This window comes from Stegostoma tigrinum, chromosome 10 (assembly GCF_030684315.1).
Source record: "Stegostoma tigrinum isolate sSteTig4 chromosome 10, sSteTig4.hap1, whole genome shotgun sequence".
Classification (NCBI taxonomy): Eukaryota; Metazoa; Chordata; class Chondrichthyes; order Orectolobiformes; family Stegostomatidae; genus Stegostoma; species Stegostoma tigrinum.
Window position 1 is genome coordinate 69782220 of NC_081363.1, and position 21714 is coordinate 69803933.

General features: G+C 39.8%; 1 protein-coding gene across 25 annotated transcripts in view; it reads right to left on the minus strand.

Moving 5' to 3' along the window:
- The window catches only part of LOC125455410 (gephyrin), a 475974-nt gene that overhangs the window by 272503 nt on the left and 181757 nt on the right, over window positions 1–21714 (minus strand). For all 25 annotated transcript variants that reach the window (XM_048537301.2, XM_048537305.2, XM_048537298.2 and 22 more), the window contains exon 2: window positions 20598–20676. In XM_048537301.2, the coding sequence (XP_048393258.1) occupies window positions 20598–20676 (79 nt within the window). The remainder of the gene's footprint in view (window positions 1–20597; window positions 20677–21714) is intronic.

The following is a 21714-nucleotide window of genomic DNA, read 5'->3' on the forward strand; positions in this document are numbered from 1 at the left end:
CCGTGGAACAGTGGGACGAGCATGGCAGTGCGCTCCTCTACCCTTGGTCATTACACAGAGGCCATAGGTGTCGCCATCTCTCCTTTCAGAGGCTGCTTAAAATTTATTTCTTTGCCATCTGTCCTTGTACTTCATCATGTCATTAAATTTTACATTATATTAGTCCTGTTAGGCTCTTTAGGACACTTACTACGTTAAATGCCTAAATAAATATTTTCATAGCTATCATTGTTCATATCATTCCTTTTTAAAAGGTACTATTCAATTTCTTTCTCTTTAGGCAGTGCGTGACTTGATTGCTTGGACTTTATCGCCTTAAAGAATAAGCCAGCTTCCACACAGCTGTACATTAGCGGTCTACTTTGCCCTTGTATAACAATTCCTGTAAGATATGTTGCAGGAGATCAACTTGTACAATTACATTTATTGCTGATCACAGCATATTTTGTTTCCTTATGTTTCAATGAAGAATTCCAAAATATCATAAAAAAAGACGCAAATGACCAGAGATAGTAGGAATTGCAGATGCTGGAGAATCTGAGATAACAAGGTGTAGAGAGCTGGACGAACACAGCAGGCCAGGCAGCATCAGAGGAGCCGGAAGACTGATGTTTCGGGTCAAGGGCCTTCTTGGGTCTAGGCCGACTTGTCAGCTTTCCTGATCCTCAAATGCTGCCTGACCTGCTGTGTTCATCCAGCTCTACACCTTCTTATCTCAAATGACCAGATGTTGGCTTTATGTTGTGGAATAGAAGCAAAACATTTTTAGCCACAATTTTTCTTTGGTATATTTCAATGCAATGCCATGAACATATTATAGAAATTTACACCAGGGAACAAACTAAAATTAGAAAGACATGTGATGAACATTTTATAAGATAATAAAGTGTGAAGCTGGATGAACAGAGCAGGCCAAGCAGCATCTCAGGAGCACAAAAGCTGACGTTTCGGGCCTAGACCCTTCATCAGAGAGGATGACGAAGGATCTAGGCCCGAAACGTCAGCTTTTGTCCTCCTGAGATGCTGCTTGGCCTGCTCTGTTCATCCAGCTTCACACTTTATTATCTTGGATTCTCCAGCATCCGCAGTTCCCATTATCTCCTCCCATTTTATGTTGTTTTCACAGTACACTGATAACTGTACAGCATCAGTATTGCTTCCTGCTTTAACTTTACACAAAGAAATTTATAGTGTGGAGTTGCTGGTGTTGGACTGGGATGGACAAGGTCAGAAATCGCACAACATGATTATATTCCAACAGGTTTATTTGAAAACACACCCTTTCAGAGCCTCGCTCTTTCTTCAGGTGTTAGTGACACAGGTAGTATCAGACATAGAATTTATAAGTAAAAGATCAAAAGAACACACCACTGATGAGGATGCATTAAACAAACCTTTGATGCTGTTAAGTCTTTAATCAGTTAGAAGGTTTTAATTGATTAATACGAATATGTAAATCTCCAAATTCCTTTCAAGTCACTGTCCTGAGAGAACTGAAGGTTTTATCAGTGTAAAGAAGAGGTTATATTTCGGTCAGACAATCCATGTTAGGTGTGAGACCTTGTTTAGAATCTGTGTTCTGGTTTGGAGCCAAGTAGGAATTTGTACAATGCCACATTGACTGTCATGTGTTCACAGACTGAGGAATTTACTCAGTTTTGCTTCCATCCCTTTCTCACTTTCATGTGGTCCATCTCTAGCCTTTTCCTTTAAGGGCTGCTCCAACAACTCCTAACCCACTGAGTTATATGTATTTATTAGAAGAAAGAGGGTAGCTAGGGAAAGAGATTTTGTCCCCTCAGGGACAAAGGAGGGAAGTTATGCGTGCAGCTGCAGGAAGTGGGAGAGATCTTTATTGAGTACTTTGTATCAGTATTTACCAAGGAGAAGGACACGACTGATGTTGAGGTCAGTGGTGAGTGTGTGAATACTCCAGAGAATGTCAATATATTAAAGGTGGAAGTTTCGGGTATCTCAAATTGCATTATGGTAGTCAAGTCCCCAGGATCAGATGGGATCTATCCCAGGTTGCTGCAAGAGACAAAGGAAGAAATAGTTGGGGCATCAGCAGATATCTTCACATCCCTTTTGACTACAGTTAAGGTTCCAGAGGACTGGAGATTAACCAATGTTGTCCCCTTATTTAAGAAAGGAAGCAGGAATAATCCAGGAAATTATGGGCTGGTGAGTCTGACATCTGTAGTGGGGAAGCACTTGGAGAAGTTACTGAGCAATAGGATATATGTACAATTGGAAGAAAATGGACTGACTTGCGACAGACCAGCATGGTTTTGTACGTGGCAAGTCATGTCTCACCAACCTGATTGAATTTTTTGAAGTAGTGACAAAGGTAATTGATAAGGGAAGAGTTGTGGACATTGTCAAATGCCTTGCTAAAGTCCATATATACTATGTCCCACATGGCAGATCGGTTCAAAGCTAAAATCACGTGGGATAAATGGGCTGGCTAGATGGATTCAAAACTGGCTTGGTCAAAGATGTCAGAGGGTAGCAACGGAAGGGTGCTTTTAAGATTGGAAACCGGGAGCTACTGGTGGTCCACAGGGATCAGTCTTGGGTTCTCTGTTGTTTGTAGTACGTGTAAATGATGTGGAGGAAAATGTAGGTGATCTGATTAGTAAATTTGCAGATGACACAAAGATTGGTGGAGTTGCTGATTGTGCTGATGATTTTGAAATGATTTTGGCAACTTGGGCACAGAAATGGCAGATGGGGTTTAATCCAGACAAATGTGAGGTGATGCATTTTGGTGGATTTAGGTGTGAATTATACTGTAAATGGCAGAACCCTTAGGAACATTAACATACAGGCAGATCTGAGTGTGCAAGTTCACAGTTCCCTAAAAGTGACAACACGTGGCCAAAGTGATTAAGACGACATATGGCATGCTTGCTTTCATCGGCCGGGTCATGAAGTACAAGAATCGGCAAACCATGTTGTAGCGATATAAAACCCTTGTTAGGCTGCATGTGAAGTACTGTGTGCAGTTTTGGCTGCCACATTACCAGAAGAATGTGGAAACCTTGGAGAGAGTGCAGAGAAGGTTCACCATGATGTTGCATGGTCTCCAAAGCATTGGCTATGAGAAAAGGTTATAAAGACTAGGATTGTTTTCATTGGAAAGAAGGCAGCTAAGAGGAGACTTGACAGAGGTCTACAAAATTATGAGAAGCATAGATAGAATGGATAGTCAGAAGCTTTTTCCAAGGGTTGAAGTTTCAATTACAAGGGGGCACAGGTTCAAGGTGAAAGGGCAAATGTTTAAGGGAGATGTGCAAGGTAAGCTTTTCACGCAGCGAGTGGTAGGAATCTGGAATGCACTGACAGAGGTGGTGATGGAAGCAGGCACACTGACAACATTTAAGAGGCATCTGGACGGTTACATGAATAGGGAGGGAATAGAGGGATATGAATCGAGAAAGGGCAGAAGGTTTGTTTTTTAGTTTAGTCAGGGTATGATGATCAGCATAGGTCTGGAGGGTTGAAGAGCCTGTTCCTGTGCCATACTTCTCTCTTATTCTTTGTTTTTGTACTATAGGCACCTTGATTCCAGGTTCTCTCTCTTCCAGAGAGCAATTCTGTTGTCCCAGTCTTCCTTTCTGTCACAACCATTCTAGCAAGGCAGCTTCTGACATCTTCCTTTCTCCTCAACTGGAAATTTCTTCTCACCAAATTTGAAAGGACCCTTGACAACATTCATACCTTTTCCCAAATTGCTGCTGGCCACACCATCCCCTTCCTCCTAAAGCCACGGCATATTCCTCTTGTCCTCAACTCACACAGCACTCCACTTCTGCATTCAATAGATCATCCTCCACCATTTATCACCTCCAATGTAAAACATACCTTTCTCACCTTTCAGCATTTCAAAGTTCACTCCTCAACACACTTATCTGTTCTTCAATCACTCCCGAGAACTCCCAACTTTTCCGCAGCACTTACCTCTTTACCACAAACCTTGTAAGTGAACCAGTGATTTGGTTGTACCTCTTTCAATTTGGTATACGCAATGATTGCTCATGCTGTAGTCTTCTCGACACTGGGAGGGACCAAACACAGATTAGGTGATCACTTTCTTGACCATCTCCGTTCAGTCTGCAAATGTGAGCTGGAGTTTCTGGCTGCTTTTCAATTTAACTCCTTGCCCCATGTTGGCCTTTTTGTCCTCAGCTGCCTAAATTGTTCCTATGAAGCTCAATGCAAGCTCATGGAACAGCACTTCATTATTATTTCTGGGCAGTGAATTCAATTAACTGATCACATTTTGAGGAGATAGAAGACACTGTCATGGTTCTGCTGTTTCTATTCACTCCTTCTCTAGATGTATCTGTTGAATCTTGTCTCAAAGCCTTTGGGCAACCAAACACTTTTGCCTTTCATCCTCCTTTTCTTCCCTTCTCTCCTTTGCTAAGTTGTGAAATTGTTAATAAACTGTCATATCTCAAACTACTTCAAATCTGACCAAAGTTTCTGACCCCAAATATTAACCCTTTGCCTTCTCCAAAGATGCTGACTGAACTGCTGAATGCTTGCCTTATATTCCAGTTTAATGCCAATTTTCATTCATGTTCCTATTTACTTATGCCAGTCTAAATGCAGGGAAAATGGAGATTTAGCAAGTTTCTTGTTGACCTGTCACTGAATGCCCCATTATTGATTAACCTTTACACTTGTGTTCATTACTTACCCAATAACTGAGCAAACTACTTCAGGCCTAAACTCTCCCATATCCATACCCCTACCCAGACACCGGGCCTTGTTATCACATAGCCTGCCATTACACTACCTGTTGTTAGTTACTAACAGTCCCCAAAGAATAGCTATTAACCCTCCTGGCCAGATCATTATCAACTCCTTTGTCTATCCAACTGCTTTTCTCTCTCTTCGGGCTCTATCCTTCATCCTATCGTTTGATCCCTACCACATCCCCCTCCCTATTTTCTGCATACAAACCGACGTTTCCTCAGCTACCATCAGTTTCTGAGGAAGGGTCACCGGATCCCAAACATTAACACTGATTGTTTTCTTCACAGATGCAGCCAGACCTGCTGAGCTTTTCCAGCAACTTCTGTTTATGAAACTACTCATGGAACCTTGGTGCAAAAATGACACTGAATGTTATTCATTATTTTGAATATGCAGCAGTGTTGCAAAATTCCTATTTGTACCTGTTATCCAGTGCTGTATTTGATACGGACTGATGTCGCTTCTAAGTTTGGGCTTATTGGTGATCTGACAGTCGGCACTGCCAGTAAAGATAACATTCTTCACCAGCTAACAAATTCCAAGAATATGAAGTTAAAAAGGCAGAGTACAGTTTGAGGGGATTAGGTGGATGCAAAAGCTTCTATAAGCAGCAATGTCACTTAGGAATAAATAACATGTTGTCATGGTTTTAGTTGAATAAAAATAGTATCATGAAATCTCTTCCGTCTCTCTATAATGGAGTCATGGTTTAACATTTCATTCAAAGGGTAGGACCTGCCTCTGAGCTGTAATGGAAGCTTTCAACCCAAATAACATAGAAATAACATTCAATTTTAGCAAAATAAGCAGCCATGGTTTGTGACATATCCTGCCTGATTTTCCCATGCCATAACTTCAACAGACAACAAAATTGAGAAGGATGTGAAAAACGACAGGCAATTTCTTTTGCAATTGTACCAAAGCTGAATTTTACCCATCAAGTCTGAACTGGTTTCAAAAGAAACAAAAACAAAGTTGCTGGAAAAGCTCAGCAGGTCTGGCAGCATCTGTGGAGGAGGAAACAGAGTTAACGTTTTGTGTCCGGTGATCTTTCCTCAGAACTAATGGTGGCTGGGAAAACATCAGTTTATATGCAGAAAATAGGGAGGTGGGTGGGGTAGGGAATAAGCGATGGATAGAGCCCAAAGAGAGAGAAAGACAGTTGGAGAGACAAAGGAGTTGCTAACAACCAGGCTGGGAGGGTGAATAGTTGTTAATGGGGAATGTTAGTGACAGGCTATGTGGTAACAAGGCCTGGTGGGTGGGGTGCGGGGGCTAGGACATGGGAGAGTTTAGGCCCTAAAATTACTGAAATCAATATTGAGTCCGGAGGACTGTCGGGTCCCTCGGTTTCAAAAGCGTTGATTTCAATGTTCAGAGATATTCTTAATTTAGAATGACATACAGATATTTTTCAATAGTCATAGTTAATGCTGGAACTTTAGTTAATTAGGGTCATTCTGATGTTCTGAAATTAAAGAAAAGCAATGACTAACTTCAGTGAAAAATAAAATCAAGTGTGGTGTGAAATTGTGGGGTTAAATTGTTACTATCCATTTTACGACCACCTATAAAAGTTGAAATGACCCCTAATTAGCCTGCCTGGACAAGAACTTGATTCGTATTTTATTGACTTCACAATTACTCTTTTGTATTCCCTATATTAACAGAAGGTCACAAAACTAGTGAAATTAATCTGATGCCATATTTATTTCTGAACAGAAAGAAAGGTAAGCATGTAACTGATGCTGATGTAGCTTTCATCAGTTGTTTAGAAAGATACGAAAAAAAATCTAGTTTCCTTAATTACTCAAACCAGTCCAACATACTGTTCTTGCATTGTTTAACTTGAATAGCTCTGCTGCAACAGACAGAGATGTTAACTTTGCAAAAGCCGTGACAGGAGATATTTCAGCTCTCAGCCTTACCCAAGCAAAAATCGAAACTTGTTTAAAAAATAGCAACAAATTTTTATTACATAGATAAGAGAACACAGATGGATAATGCTAATAATTTTTCCATCTCATCTCTTCTTTCTCACTCTCTTTTATCGCTTTTTAATCCCTTGTGTATTGTTCTCTCTGCAAAGTTCCCTGGCTGTGAGGTTTGCTAGCATTTTGCATTGCAAATACTTAAAGTCAATTTTGAATAAATGTATCAGGGAGAAACTCAGAAAACCTGTTTTGCCACACAAGTCGTACCTGAGAAAAGAGAAATGTAAGACATTTATTTCACACACCTGTACTGCACCAAAGGTGATTTGTGGTTAATTACTTCCAAGAAACCATAACAAAGCAGCAGGAAAAAAGCTATGTCTCAAGCTTGATGCATAAGTGCAACACTGTTTGAATTTACAAATAGAAGCTTAATTAAAGAAATAATCAATTGTATGATGAGCTACTGTTCTGAAGTATCTGTAAGTACTTAACAGATGATGTAAACATCCACAAGAGAAAAATATAATGGCAAAGTTTGTACGACTGACTTTGAGTTACATAAGGTAATATCTCGAGCACCAAACTGCCTCAGAGACAAATTCCATTGGACCAGCCCGTACCAAGAAATAACACAGCTTCTTTTTAAAAGCAAAATTAATGACACCAGCAACTCCAGTAAAAATGTTATACCAGTGAGGAGGGAAGAGTAGATGGAACAGCCATATAATTTCTATTAAAAGTCAGTACACAAAAACAACACAATACTTTTACAGCAATGCTTAGATGCAAACTGCATCATTACTACATATGGTGACAAGAGGATAAAATATTTGTCAAAAGTTTATCTTTATAATATGAGCTAGGGTTCCGAGGTTGGCAGGAAAATGGATAAAGTACCTTTTTGATCCGCATTAGAGTATAGTAAGAACATGAGACACAGGAGCAGGCACAAGCCATTCAGCCCATCAAGACTGGTCCACCAATTAGTGAGATCATGGCTGATCTGATACAACTCCACCTCCCTCAAAAACCCTTGATTCCCTTTCTCATTAAAAATCTGTCTCACTCTGTCTATGGCTGAATATAATTAATTAGCCTTGACAGTCCTGTGGTAAAGAATTCCACAGATTCACTGTCCTCTGAGAAAAGAAATTCCTCCTCAGCTCTGTCTTAAAGTAGCGACCCCCAACACTAAGATTATGCTCCTTCGTCCTAGACTCTCCTAGAAAGGGAAGCCACATCTCTACATCTACCCTGTAAAGTCTCTAAAAGATCTTGCATGTTGCAGTCAGGTTGTCTCTCATTCTTTTATACTCCATTGAGTGCAGGTCCAACTGACTCAAACTCTCCTCATAGGACAGCCCTTCCATACACAGGATCAGCCTCATGAACTTTCTCTCAACTGCCTCCAATGTCAATATATCTTTCACGAGAGAAGTGGCCTAAAACTGTTCACAGTATTCCAGCTATGGTCTGATTTGTGCGTTATATATTTTGACCAAGACCTCCCTATTTTTATACTCCATTTGCTTTCCCTACCTGCTGAACTCAGATGCTAGCTTTCTGTGAATTATGCACGAGGAATCCTAAATCGCTCTGTGCTGCAGTTTTCTCTGGTTTCACTCCATTTAAATAGTCTTCAGGTACTTTTCTTTCTGCCAATTCCACCTGCCAAGTTTTGCCCACTTGCTTAACCTGTCTCTATTGCCCTCCAGACCTGTAATTCATCCTTCTCACTTGCCTTTCTACCTATTTTTGTGTCATCTAAAAATGTGTGGATAACATATTCACATTCTTCATCCAAGTTATTGACAAATGTTGCAAATAATTGTGGTCCCAGCATGCACATTAAATAAATTAAAACTATGATTTATTAAAACATAGTGATGATCTCTGTCCCCATCAGGTGATCAGATTGCTTTCCAAACATCTAGTTCACACTTACTTACCACAAAGCCATAAAATGGATTTCTGCTTTGAGAGGATTCTTCAGATATATCTGAGGCAATGTGACGTGGACATCAAAAAAAAAGGTTTAACACCACTGGGACAAAGGAAGTATAATTTTAATAATAACTAACGACCTATCTGACCATAAAAAATAACTACATCATAGATGTGACAAAATATTTACATTTAACACGCTCTCTGATCATCATTTATCATTCAACAAATTTTGGTTGCCTTTTTCTTAAAGAAAGCAGGTGCTGTCCTTTGCAAACCTTATGTTACTCCATTCGCGTGGATTCTGCCGAATCCTCCATTCACATAAAAGGAAAGGAAATTCTGGCAAATCTGAGCTATTAATGGATTGCTGATAATTTTGCCTTACTGCCCAACACAAACTTAAAACCCAAAACTGAAAATATGCTAAACAAGATAGTCTATTACATTATTTCCTGCTTTTTCTTAAATTAGTTTTGCTAGAGTTAGTGGCTGCGGAGAAATATAGCTCACAATTCTTAAATATTAAATGTTAACATATGCAAATTCTGTTTGTGTTTTAGAGAAAAAAGTTGGGGTTCTCTTGGGTGACAGCTTATTTGAAGTAATCTCGGCATTAAGATTGGGAGTGCATTACAGCACGTGTTGGCATGTGACATTGAATAAGCATCTTAGGACGCAGCAGGAACAATGGTTTGACGGACAAAAACAAAGTTACTGGAAATGCTCAGCAGGTCTGGATGCACCTGTCAAGGAGAAAACAGAGTTAACATTTCGTGTCCGGTGACCCTTCCTCAGAAAAGTGGTTTGAGGAGTTCTGAACAACTTAAAGCATGAGTAATCATAAGTAGAATGGTGGACTTTAAGTTGATTTCAACTTAACCAAGCAATAAATTGAAACAGGAAACTATTGCTGAAGGAGGAAATCTAGCTTTGGAGGTGGATTTATTTTTTCATATTATCTGATCAACAGATAAATAGATCAATAGGCAAGAGAAAGCAATGGTCGAAGAGACAATTTCTGATGGAAATCCTATCAGAAGGAAGAGCAGAACTTCAAGGCAGACAGACATTTCTGGAGGAGAGTTCTGATGACAGGTCATTAAACCTGAAACATTACCTGTGTTTCCCTCTATGCAGGCTGACTGATCCGATTAGCTTTTCCAGCAATTTTTATTTTTTATTTTGGATTTCTAATGTTCTCAGTATTTTAATTTTGTTTAAATAGAAAGGAGGCCTTTTAGCAGTCATTTTGACCAGATATGATACGTTAAAATACTTGAAGCTTTGGCCATTTTGTTTCACAATCTTCAATATATAATACTTCAATAAAAGATATATAAACATCTCACAAAATATTACTTATGACTAATCCAGTGACTCAAATTTACTATTTCTATTAGTTAGTTTCAATGATCCATACCTGGCCCAGTAAACATTTAAATTATATATTTTTCCAGATGATCATTTCAATAATTATCTAGTAATTAAGGTTCAAGTAAATCAACTCCCATTTTGATAAGACTGAAAAAACACACTACTTTCAATAATAAGAGAAAAGAATTATAGAATACATACTTACGTTTATTTTTAGAAATCATTTTCACACAAACCAAATCTGAAGTTCAATGTATGAAGAATAGACTATCAAATGTAACAGCTGTAATTTTTCTAAAAATCTAATCAGCCTACATATAATGTGTAAATAGCTTACTTGGGCTGTATATTGTGGTTCCAGTGAAAGCAAAACATTTTGAGCTGATCCTATTTATAAAATGCTATAACACATACAGGTAGAAGTGAAAATTCCAACCTCTCACTGATCTTTAGCAACATCCCCATTGCCAAGCTCCTCAACCATCAACAACTTGCAATAGCATCAAATAGTTTATGTCTGTGCTGAGTGCAGAATACTCTCCACTTGTCTCGATGAATAAAATACTAGCAACTCTCAAAAAGTTGCACCCAGGAGAAAGCAGCTGCTTGATTGGTACTACATCTACCATCTTCAAAATTCATTCCCAATACTGATGACCACAGTGGCAGCAGGGTGTACCATCCACGCACCAAGGCTCCTTTGACCACACATTCCAAATCCTTGGCCCACATTAAAGAAGCTTGAATGTAGATTTCTGTTTCTTAAATATTACTGGGTCAAAATCCTGAATTGCCATGCCTAACAACATTGTGGTGTTTGAACAATCTAAAGGGAGCAGTGATTTTGAGCGGGGAAGAAGGGACCACACCACCACCTTCCCAAGGGCAACTACAGACGGGCAATAAATACTAACTCAGCCAGAGATACACACATCACAGAATTGAATACAAATAACTCAGCTGATTAAACTCTTATTCCTTCAAATACTTTCCATAATCCGCAAGGCTCAAATATAGGACAATTATCATTTGTTCAAATTATTTTGCATGCTTAAAATTAAAAACCACGGGTAAGGGATAGCTAGATTTTGTTTTAGGTTGCATTTTGAGTTTCTTCTTTCAGGCCTTATAGAATAAAGCCTTTACGTTCTCCCAGAAAGTGTGTCAGCAGCAAGCAGTCAACATACACTAGAAATGAGAAAAGCCTGGGTCTTTTTAGGCAAGTTTACATTAGCAAAATTTAAGGGGCAATTATGGCAGTCCATGGATTGGGATGCTCTTCCTGTCAGATGTGGGAGATCAGGGAACAGCAGACTTTCCCTGGAGACTATGTCTGCAGGAGGTATGTTGAGATCCGTCTCATATCAGACCATTTGGATCAGGTGAAAGGGCAGTTGGGGTCACTGAGGAGCATACAGGAGGCACAGAATGTGACGGTAAATATATTTAGAAAAGTGGCCACACTGCAGGTTCAGTCAGAAAGATGGGTGGCTGTTGGGAGAGGTAGGAAGGTAGTGCAGGAGTGTCCTGTGGCTATTTTTCTTACAAACAGATACACCATTTTGTTGGGAACAATAGTCTCTCAGAGGAAAATAGAAGTGGCAGTCAGATCATGGGCACAAAGAATGAATGTTCTGTTAAGCATGGTGTGTAAAGGTTCAAAACAGTAACTGTTATAGGGGACTCTGCGGACAGGGGTTCAGACAGGAGATTCTGCAGCCGTATTAGTGGGGAGTGCTTTGGTACCAATGGTCATAATACTATTAGTTTTAAAATAGTTACAGAAAAAAGCTAGGCCTTCCATTCAAGTTAAAATTCTTAAGTGGAGTAAGGCGAATGTTGACGTTATGAGACAGTAACCTTTTTCAAAAGTTGACTAAGGTAATCTGTTCACAGGTAAAAGGGTGATTGGCAAGTGGGAGGCTTTCAAAAGTGAAATAACAAGAGTTCAGAGGCCTGTGAGAGTGAAGGGAAGGCTCAAAGAAGTTGGAAACATTGGATGAATAAAGATATTGAAGCTCTGGTCAACAAGGAGGAGGCAAATGTAGGGTATAGAGAACTGGGATCATGTGAATCTCTCCAAGAATATAAGGGGTTTAGGGATATTCTTAACAGGGAAATCAGGATGGCAAAAAGGGGATATAGATAGCCTTGGCAGGAACTCCAAAGAGATTCTACACATACATTAAGGGTAAATGAATAACGAGGGAAAGGACAGGGCCCTTAAAGGTCAACAAGGTCGTCTAAGTGTAGAACCACAAGAGATGGGAAGGATACTAAATGAATATTTCAGGTCAGTTTATACTGTGCAGAAAGACACAGAGTCTAGGGAACATGGGGAAATAAATAATGATGTCTTAAAACCAGTCCATATTACAGAAGAGGAGGTGCTGGAGTTCTTTAAAAAAACATGAAGATGGATAAACCTCCAAGACGTGATCAACTTCCGAGGATTCATGGGAAGTTAGGGAGAAAACTTCAGGGCCCCTCTAGCAGAGGAATTTGTTTTATCCATAGTCACGGTGAGGTGCCAGAGGACTGGTAGGTTGCTAATGGTGCGTCGTTACTTAAGAAAAGGTTATAAAGAGATGCCTGGGAACTGTAGACCAGTGAGTCTGACATCAAGGATGGATAACTTATTGGAGGGAATTCTGAGAAATGGGACTTAGATGCATTTGAAGAGGCAAGTACTGATTGAGGATAGTCAGCATAGTTTTGTGCATGGGAAATTGTGTCTCACAAACTTAATTGGAGTTTTTTGAGGATGTAGCCAAGAACATTGATGAGGGCAGATCAGTAGATATTATCTACACAGATTTAGGTAAAGCCTTTCACAAGGTTCCACATGGTAAACTGATCAGTGAAGTTAGATCACGTAGGATTCAGAGACAGTTTGTCAATTGGATACAAAATTAGCTTGATGGTATGAGACAGAGGCTGGTGATGAGGGTTATTTTTAAAACTGGAGCCTTGTGACCAGTGGCGTTCCACAGGGTCCATGGTTGTTTGTCATTCATCCATAGTCACGGTGAGGTGCCAGAGGACTGGTAGGTTGCTAATGGTGCGTCTTTGCTTAAGAAAAGGTTATAAAGAGATGCTGGGAACTGTAGACCAGTGAGTCTAACATCAATGATGGGTAGTGAGTAGAGGGTGGTGAGTATATGGAATGAACTCTCAGAGGAAATACTGGATCCTGGTTAGTAACAACATTTAAAAGACATTTGGACAGGTAATAAATAGGAAAGGTTTAGGGGGCTGCGGGCCAAACACAGGCAATTGGGATTAGTATAGTTTGGGAGACTTGGTCAGCATGCATGAGTTGGACCAAAGGATGTATTTCTGTGCTGTATGACTCTATGATCACAACTGCATCAAAAAGTTCAATTCACTGTGAGATTGTGTTCAATTTCCACAACCATTGTCACCATGAAATTCCTGCTGTTGCACATCTCATCATTTGATTAAGTTTGCTTTGGTAGTCCAGCAATCTCTCCTCATGAGCAGAAAATAATTCAGCAGTATTGTCAGACCACTATCACACCACACCAAAGCTCCACAGCACTCACTCTGATATTTATCAACACTCCTTCATCATCACTAGATCCATAATCAGGATACTTCATTGTAGGTGCACAAGCAGCATAAGGACAAGATCGGTGAGAAGGCCACCCCTGGAGCAACTAAGGATATGCAACAAAAATGTACAGTGTATCCTGCCAGAGAAACCAACCAAACATAATGTAGACAAAATCTACGTGTAATCCACATGTATCCATCAGAGTCTGCCTCAGCACTGGTTTGCCAAAATGTAATCAATAGGATTCTTACAGTGTGGAAGCAGGCTATTTTTCCCACCAAGTCCACATCAACCCTTCCAAGAGCATCCCACCCAGACCCAACCCCTGTGACACTGCATTTTCAATGGCTAATCAATCCAGCCTGCACATCCTTGGACACTACGGACAAATTTAGCCTGGCCAATCCGCCTAACCTGCCTAACTTTGGACTGTGGGAGGAATCCAGATCACTTGGCGGAAACCGAGGCAGGCACCTGGAGGATGTGCAAACTCCACACAGTCACCCATAAGTGGAATCAAACCCAGGTCACTGGTGCAGTGAGACACCACTTCTAACCACTGAGCCTCCGTGCCGCCAAAGATAATCTGTCATAAGGTAAGATGTTTCAAAAACAGTCAGCATAGTTGGTATGTGGTACACACTGGGACTGTCCAAATCATGTTTTTGATTCAGGAACCAATTTATTTCTGGTTTTTTACCTTCAAGAAATATTATTTGATATTTCCCTTGGTCTGAACTTGACAGGAGATTCAGCAAAATACTCAATAAATCCTCCAGTAAACGAGCAAGGTTAATTGTTCTAATCGTGGCTACACTACCATAGTGCAGAAGAGAATACAGACAGTTCACTGATCTGTCTTGAACTGCCCACCAAAGCTGTCATACCGCTTCCAACCAGAAATGTGCTGGAATAACAATATTCTGTATTCTCATTTGGGAAGAAATAATTTCCATTAATATTTGAATGCTGCCAAGGTAGTGAACACAAGTCCTGGTGAATTTCTTAAAGGTGTGAAAATGCTTAGCAAGGAAGAAGTGTTAATGGTATTTTCCTGAGATCAATAATGGCTTTTGCATTCGATTATAGCAGGCAAGAGACAGCTGAAGATTTGCAAATGGTTTATAAAGAGGTGCCCTGACCAACATTCATCCCTCAACAAAACAGATTATTGATCACTGTTACGTTGCTGTTTGTTGCTGAGTGCAATTTGGATGACATAATTCCTGCTATGCAGAAGTGGCTACATCTTAAAAGGCCAACATTTGTAAACCCCACTGGGAAGTCCTGAGATTATGAAAGCTGCAATTACAAAAATAAATACTTACTTTCTTTCAGAAAACCTTTGATAAGTTGGTCTAATATATCCTTTTGTAGATTTGTGCCAAACATTACTTGATAAACTTCCCATGGTGTGTCTTGAGGGTTTTATTGCAGAACAATCAATACTCTTTTCTCATCTAATATAAATCACTGTTCTCTTTGAAATTTGATATTCTTGCACCTGTCCTGAAAAGTGCAAGATGAAAACTTTCCACAGGATACCCTTTGTTTCAGCAACAGAACTAATACATTAGCTTTAGAGTGATTATTAGCTTCAAAAATAAAATGATAGTTCTATTAAATCCCAATTCCCAAGACCAATTGTACGGAGAAGACAACTGTCATTTTTCTTTCACCATCTCCCCCGAATATGCAGAAAGTTTGGTTTTATTCTTGTTACAGAAACTCTTAAAAAAAAATCAAACATCAGTCATTATTAGAAGACAGAGTATGACGTCAGTAAAATCGAACACACTCTGAAGACATTAAGATTGCCATTTTAACCAATTGTCCACAGTCTAAAGTTTAATGATTGAAAAGTTCTGTTTTCACCTTTGTTTCAATGCAGTTGATTGTCAACGGCACTGCTGAAGAAGCCAGAGAAATCACAGTGTTTGGTTCAAGTAGGATTAGAGACATGAAGAAGGCTGGAGGAAGAAGAGGAAGTAAAAAGGAGAGACCTGATCGGGTAGAAGAGAGGAAAAGGGAGCAGATATGGGGCAGAGGAGGAGTGGTAGGTGGTGAAAACAGGTGGAAAAAGAAGCAAGCAGGAGACATGAAAGATGAGATGATTAAAGAATAAGCTGTGACATGGGGAAGAGAAGGCTTAAAGAAGGCATGCGAAAAGAAAGGAGATAGGATCAGATCATGAGAAAGGAGAGTTGATAAGAAAATGAAGGTTTAAAAGTTGAAGATTGTGAAGAAATGTGGGTAGAATGGAGGAGGTGAAGACATTCTTGAACATAGAGGAAATAGATGAAAATATCATGGATTGAGGCAAATTCCAGGACAAATACCAGCTGTGATCAATGGAGCTGAGGGGGGTTCGTATATGCAAGGATTACATGAATGACTAAACGTTCCTAGCTGGTGGAGCAGGTGGCTGTGACAGGCCCAGAAATTACACACATTGGTGTGAAGACACTCATCAGTGGTTTGAATACTCAAGCCTCACCAATAAGAAATCTAGCTAGTGCAGAAATTCTAAATCAAGCGCGGAGATAGACAGAGGATGAGGGATTAGAAGGTCAAAATTGCCAAGAAGCCGAGGGATCGGCAAGCCAAGTGCAGCAATCAACCAATGGATGAGCGAAGTGCAGGGCAGGACAGCACCATCACAGCAGCTGATGGAGGGATGGATGGCATTGTGGGCACAAGCTGGTTATGGCTAGCCTGGGAAAAGGTTTTCAATGGCCTGGAGGATTACTGACTCATCGACTGCCTCATGGACAGGTGACAGCAAGTCACAGTGGTAAGTGGATCATCACCTGCTTTCAGTTGGCATATTATGAGAAAAAATTGCCCCTATTGAAAAGTACACATTTTTGCTACACAGCCTATTTTAAAACACTTAAGAGATTGTGGATAGAGAATGCTTTTCTTCTTGGGGTTTCTTTTGATAACTGCAGGGAGGAACAAGGAAAATTCAGAGTTCTGTCTTTCTTCACAACAAGATGCACATTCAATGGTTACAGTTACTGCCCAGTTTCAATAAGGTCACTGCAGCTCTGAAGTTCTTTTCCTCTGGCTCTTTCCAAGCTGTATCAGAAGGCATCAACACAATGCTGTCTTATATATGCCACGTCTACTCATCATGTTCATCACTTCTTCCATGGACAACTGGAATGAGGAAGACTGATCTGTCAGGTTCACACAGACGGCAGCTTTCTCCAAAATCAGTGCTCTGATGTGTGCTTTGCATCATTTACAGCTTAGTTGGCAGCCATGGGCGTTGGTTAGCTGGACGACTGTTTGTGTTGCAGAGTTACATCACACGTGGGTTCAACTCTCACAGTGGCTGAGGTTAGCATGGAGGTTGAACCTTCTCAGACTAGCCCCTTACCTGAGGTGTGGTGACCCTCGGGTTAACTCACCACCGTTCCTCTCTTTCTAATGACAGAGCAGCCCTCTGGTCCAGTAGGATAGCTCTGGCCTCAAATCCTGTTCCAGAACCTGAGCACACAAATCACAGCTGACAACCGAATGCAGTCATGCAAATTGGATACATGTTACCTTCCAGACGAGATGACTATCAAGACTCTGTCTGCCCTCTCAAATAGATGTGAAAAATCACTTGGCACTATTTCAAAGAACAGCAGCAGAGCTATCCCTGATGTTTCAAACAATCACAGAAGGCATACAGCGCAAAAGGAGATCATTCAGCTGATCATGTTTGTATAAGCCTTCCAAATGATTTAGCACCATTCTCCTGCCCTTTTCCCCTGACCCTTACACATTATTTCTATTTAAATCGTCATCTAATACCCTCTTAATATAACCTGCCTCCATTGCCCCACCAGGCAGTGCAATCTGGACATAAACCACTCGTCGTGTTGTGAAAATAAAATTTTCTCAAATTGTATTTGCTTCACTTTACAAATCACTTGAAATCTGTGCCCTCCTGTTCTTGATCCTTTATGAGGCGGAATGCTTATCCTTATCTGCTGCATTCACCACTCCCATGATTTTGAGGACTTCTGTCAGAACTCTTCTTCTCTGCAAGGAAAGCAGCCCAAGTTTCTCTAATCTATCCTAATAACTGAAGTTTCTCACCCCTTGATTTACCTCTTGTAAATCTCTCCAAAGCTTTCAAATCGTTCCAATAACGTGGCATCCAGAACTACACACAATACTCCAGCTGAGGTGTCACAAATGTCTCAGCCAAGTTCAGCAAAATAAAGAAAATTCTTCAGTCAACGTCACAAAAACAGATTCCATGATCTTTATCACACTGTTTTTTTTATGGGAGTTTGCTGTGCACAAAATGGTTCCTGCCTTTCCTACAGTACAATAGTGACTATACTCAAAAATACTTAATTGGCTGTGAAGTACTTTGGAGCATCTTGGGATACTGAAGGAGCTATAAATGTAATTCTTTCTCTCTGTCTTTCTGCAGATCCTTCACATAACCACTGGTGTAAAAATGGTGCTTGATTAGCAGTCACATATCATGCTGGTCTGAGCCTGCTTTGCCCTCAATTTCCATTACACTTTGGTCTTGTGTGCCAGTTTGAAATAAGGGAGTCACAAGGTGGAGGGGTCCACCACTTGCCTGCAGATTGAAATCTTCAGCTGAAGCGTTTCAGCTGAACGTTCCCTGCTGCCCCGCATTAACTGTCAAATCTAACATCGCTCTCATGCTTTCAATCTCAGGTAGACTTTTATGCGTCCAAGTTACATCATTGATATCTACATTAACTAACACTGAACAGCATTAGTTACCAGGGGATTTCTCTGTGCATGAGACTGCTAATTTGTTTATAGGAATATTTACGTTCTAATTACCACCCTTGTGTGTGCCCAAACTACCTACTTTAATTACTTTCTTACCTATGCTTATGCTCCTATGAAGTTGCACCTCAGCGAAAGGTTACTGTATTTCAGTCATGGGCTCATAAGGTGATTAGGGCTACTGCCTTTGCAGAGCTCAGGCTTAAGAAAGCCAGTTTGATCCAGCTCGTTATGAGGTGCTAGGGATTTCACGGGTTCCAATGTGCTGTTCGTTACTCTGAAGCAGAGCAAGAAATGTGGCATTCCCTATCTGTGCCCCATGCCAACAGACTGGGGAAAAGTATGCTAAATGATCCAAGGAGTAGTCGACTTCAGGATATCCATTAGGCTACTGAAGCCTACTTGATTGATCGCTAAGACTAAGACTGGGGAGAGTGATGCAGGCTGAATATCCCCAGGATACGTTTCTTGCAAGATGCTTTTAGCCCACAGATTGTTGCCAGTGGAGCTGCACCGATGTCCTGAGGAAGCCCATACTCCATTGTTAATGAGAATGCAACCAGTAAAGATAGAGGAATGCCATACAGGTTAGCATTACACATGCTCCAAGTAGCAGAAGATCCTGGACAGTCAATTCAATGCAGTCAGGAACTACTGATGCATCAAAAGCATCCTTTTTTTAAAAGAGGTACACCTAAATTAAACTGTGTTGTTTTTGTTAGCTGGAACACAGATTTTAAATCCAGTGAGCTATTTTCCAAGTTATCCATTCTACTTGCAGCTGCTCTTTTATGCTCATTATAATCATCAGCACTGAGTGATTCAATGTTAAGATTAGATTATTTAGGTTGTCAATTTAGGCAGGCAAGCATAAGGGCTGAGTGGTGGACAGCTTAAGGAGAGCACATTCATCAGACTCAGGGCTCCACTCTGGCAGGTATAGAAAAGGAAACATAACTACAGACCATCCTGCAATGGCAAAACAAAGCAGTGGCAGTTGAATGCCAAAAGCCTTAAAGCACAGAACTTTCCTGAGCAGTAAGTGCATGACTGAGGATGAGTTAAGCAGAAAGAGAAAAAGAAGAAACACCCTTTCACATACAGCTTCTCAGAAGTGATCTTCTCAAATATGTCAACGCTTCAAACAACACTCAAGAAAATCTAAGTAATCGAGAACAGCTTTAATGTTAATTGATTAATTAAATGACTTGTAGATATAAAGGGGGAACAGGCAGGACTTTATGGGTGGAAAGAGCTGAAAGACTGTGTAGTTAATAAACCCTATCCACAAAACAAGCGAGTCTGATTTCTGTGTCACTGACTGGCTTGGATCCATTTTGGCTGGTTGCATATTGAAAAGTCATTGTCAAAGGATATTTAGTTAGTTTTAGCAGTAGAAATTACAGATGGTACACACTGCTGCCATTGTGTGCCAAATAGTGGATGAAATAGACTCAAATGCAGTGAGCTATTCCCAAGTTATTCTTTCCACGTGCAACTGTTCACTTTTGTTTGGTAAATCATAAAATGCTGCCCAATCGCCTGCTTTTCATCATGCTAAGTTAATAATCTTTAACATCTTTAAAGACAGTAGACAGACATAGGAACATCACCACCTGTAAATTTTCCTCCAGGCCACACACCGTCCTGACATGAAAATTTATTGCTGCTCTGTCATTGCTCCTGCTTCAAAATCCTGGAACATAATCTTGGACTCACTTTTTTCAGCTTTACTTATTGCATTATACAAAAACAAAGCAGCATGAAAATGTCACTTAAAATTAAATTGCAAGCAATATTTCTTGGAATGATCTATTCACAATTTACCAGTATATTTTGGCTCATTTATTTTCTATCAGATATCGTGACACTTGATCCAAATAGGAAATTTAACACTGCAAATATTTTCAATGACACTGACATTGTTCATGTTACTAGGAAGATAAATGGCCCATTCACTTTTCCAGCATTCCTAATGTTAAATATGGCCTCACAGTTCTTTTTGTGTCCTCAGAGAATGACACCACAGAATTATTGAGGTCACCTCTCCAAGTTTTTACATATCAAGTAAAACATGGAAAATACCTATTCAGTAGAATAGCATTTCATTATATTACAATAAGCTAGACTTATTTTGAAGAACATATTCATCATTATTCCAAATTTGACATCAAATTGCTTAAGTTGCACATGAACTTTTATGTTGCCTGTGTTAGACTTACAGTGAAGGATCTTGGACCAGGTCTTTAAGGTTTATCCCACTTCTATCTTCTGCAAGGTTCCGGAAACAGCTATCACTCACTGCAAAAAGACAAACACATTAAAAAAAATTCACACGAATATTTCAAAATACCATCTTTGGATCAAGACTCTTGCCCTTGCTCTTCACTGCCAACATTTTACTCTCAATTTGATTTCTCCTGGAGTACAGTCTCATCATATCCAAGTCGTTTTCAGTACATCACTAAACCACTTGACTTCATGTGTGAACTTAGCAAGTGAGTTCTACAGGGTATTCAGCCTCAGGAAGCTTTGCAGTCAAGACCATATACATATCAGTATGCACTTCCAGTTTTAGGCAGGGTAATCCAGAGGAATTGAAACACAATTATAGTCCTAAAATTCTACTTCAATATTAGCAAGTCACAAGCTTAACCAATCAAGTGGCTCGGGAAAATAAATGGCCCATTCACTTTTCCAGCATTCCTAATGTTAAATATGGCCTCACAGTTCTTTTTGTGTCCTCAGAGAATGACACCACAGAATTATTGAGGTCACCTCTCCAAGTTTTTACATATCAAGTAAAAACATGGAAAATACCTATTCAGTAGAATAGCATTTAATTATATTACAATAAGCTAGACTTATTTTGAAAATAAATGCAGGTTGACTGCAAAACAATCACATCTTGTCTGAAAAATAATATATCCATGAAAAGAACTCCCTTTAAAAGATATGGGCCAGATTAAAACAGTTCTAATGTCTTTTGAGTCTTTTCCTCAAGATCCATTTCAGGGATATCTAGTCAAAAAGGGTGAGTTCTGAATTTGCAAGCCAAGAAGAGGTCTGCCAAATATACCAGATCATGATGGTTAAAGTATGATGCTTTCTGTGTGCTGAAGTAAAACTAGGTTGGAGTAGTTGGTAGACATGGAGATAATCATAAATTCACAGCAATTTAACAATCTCAACTATTTCACCAAATTGTGTTTCTCAACTGTCAAAATCTAAATTAATTCCCCAACGATCAAGAATCTCAACATTTCATTTGGTATTCAAAGAAGTTACAAAATAATAATTGTTATACATAATCTAGAGTACTATTAAGGTGTACATTCA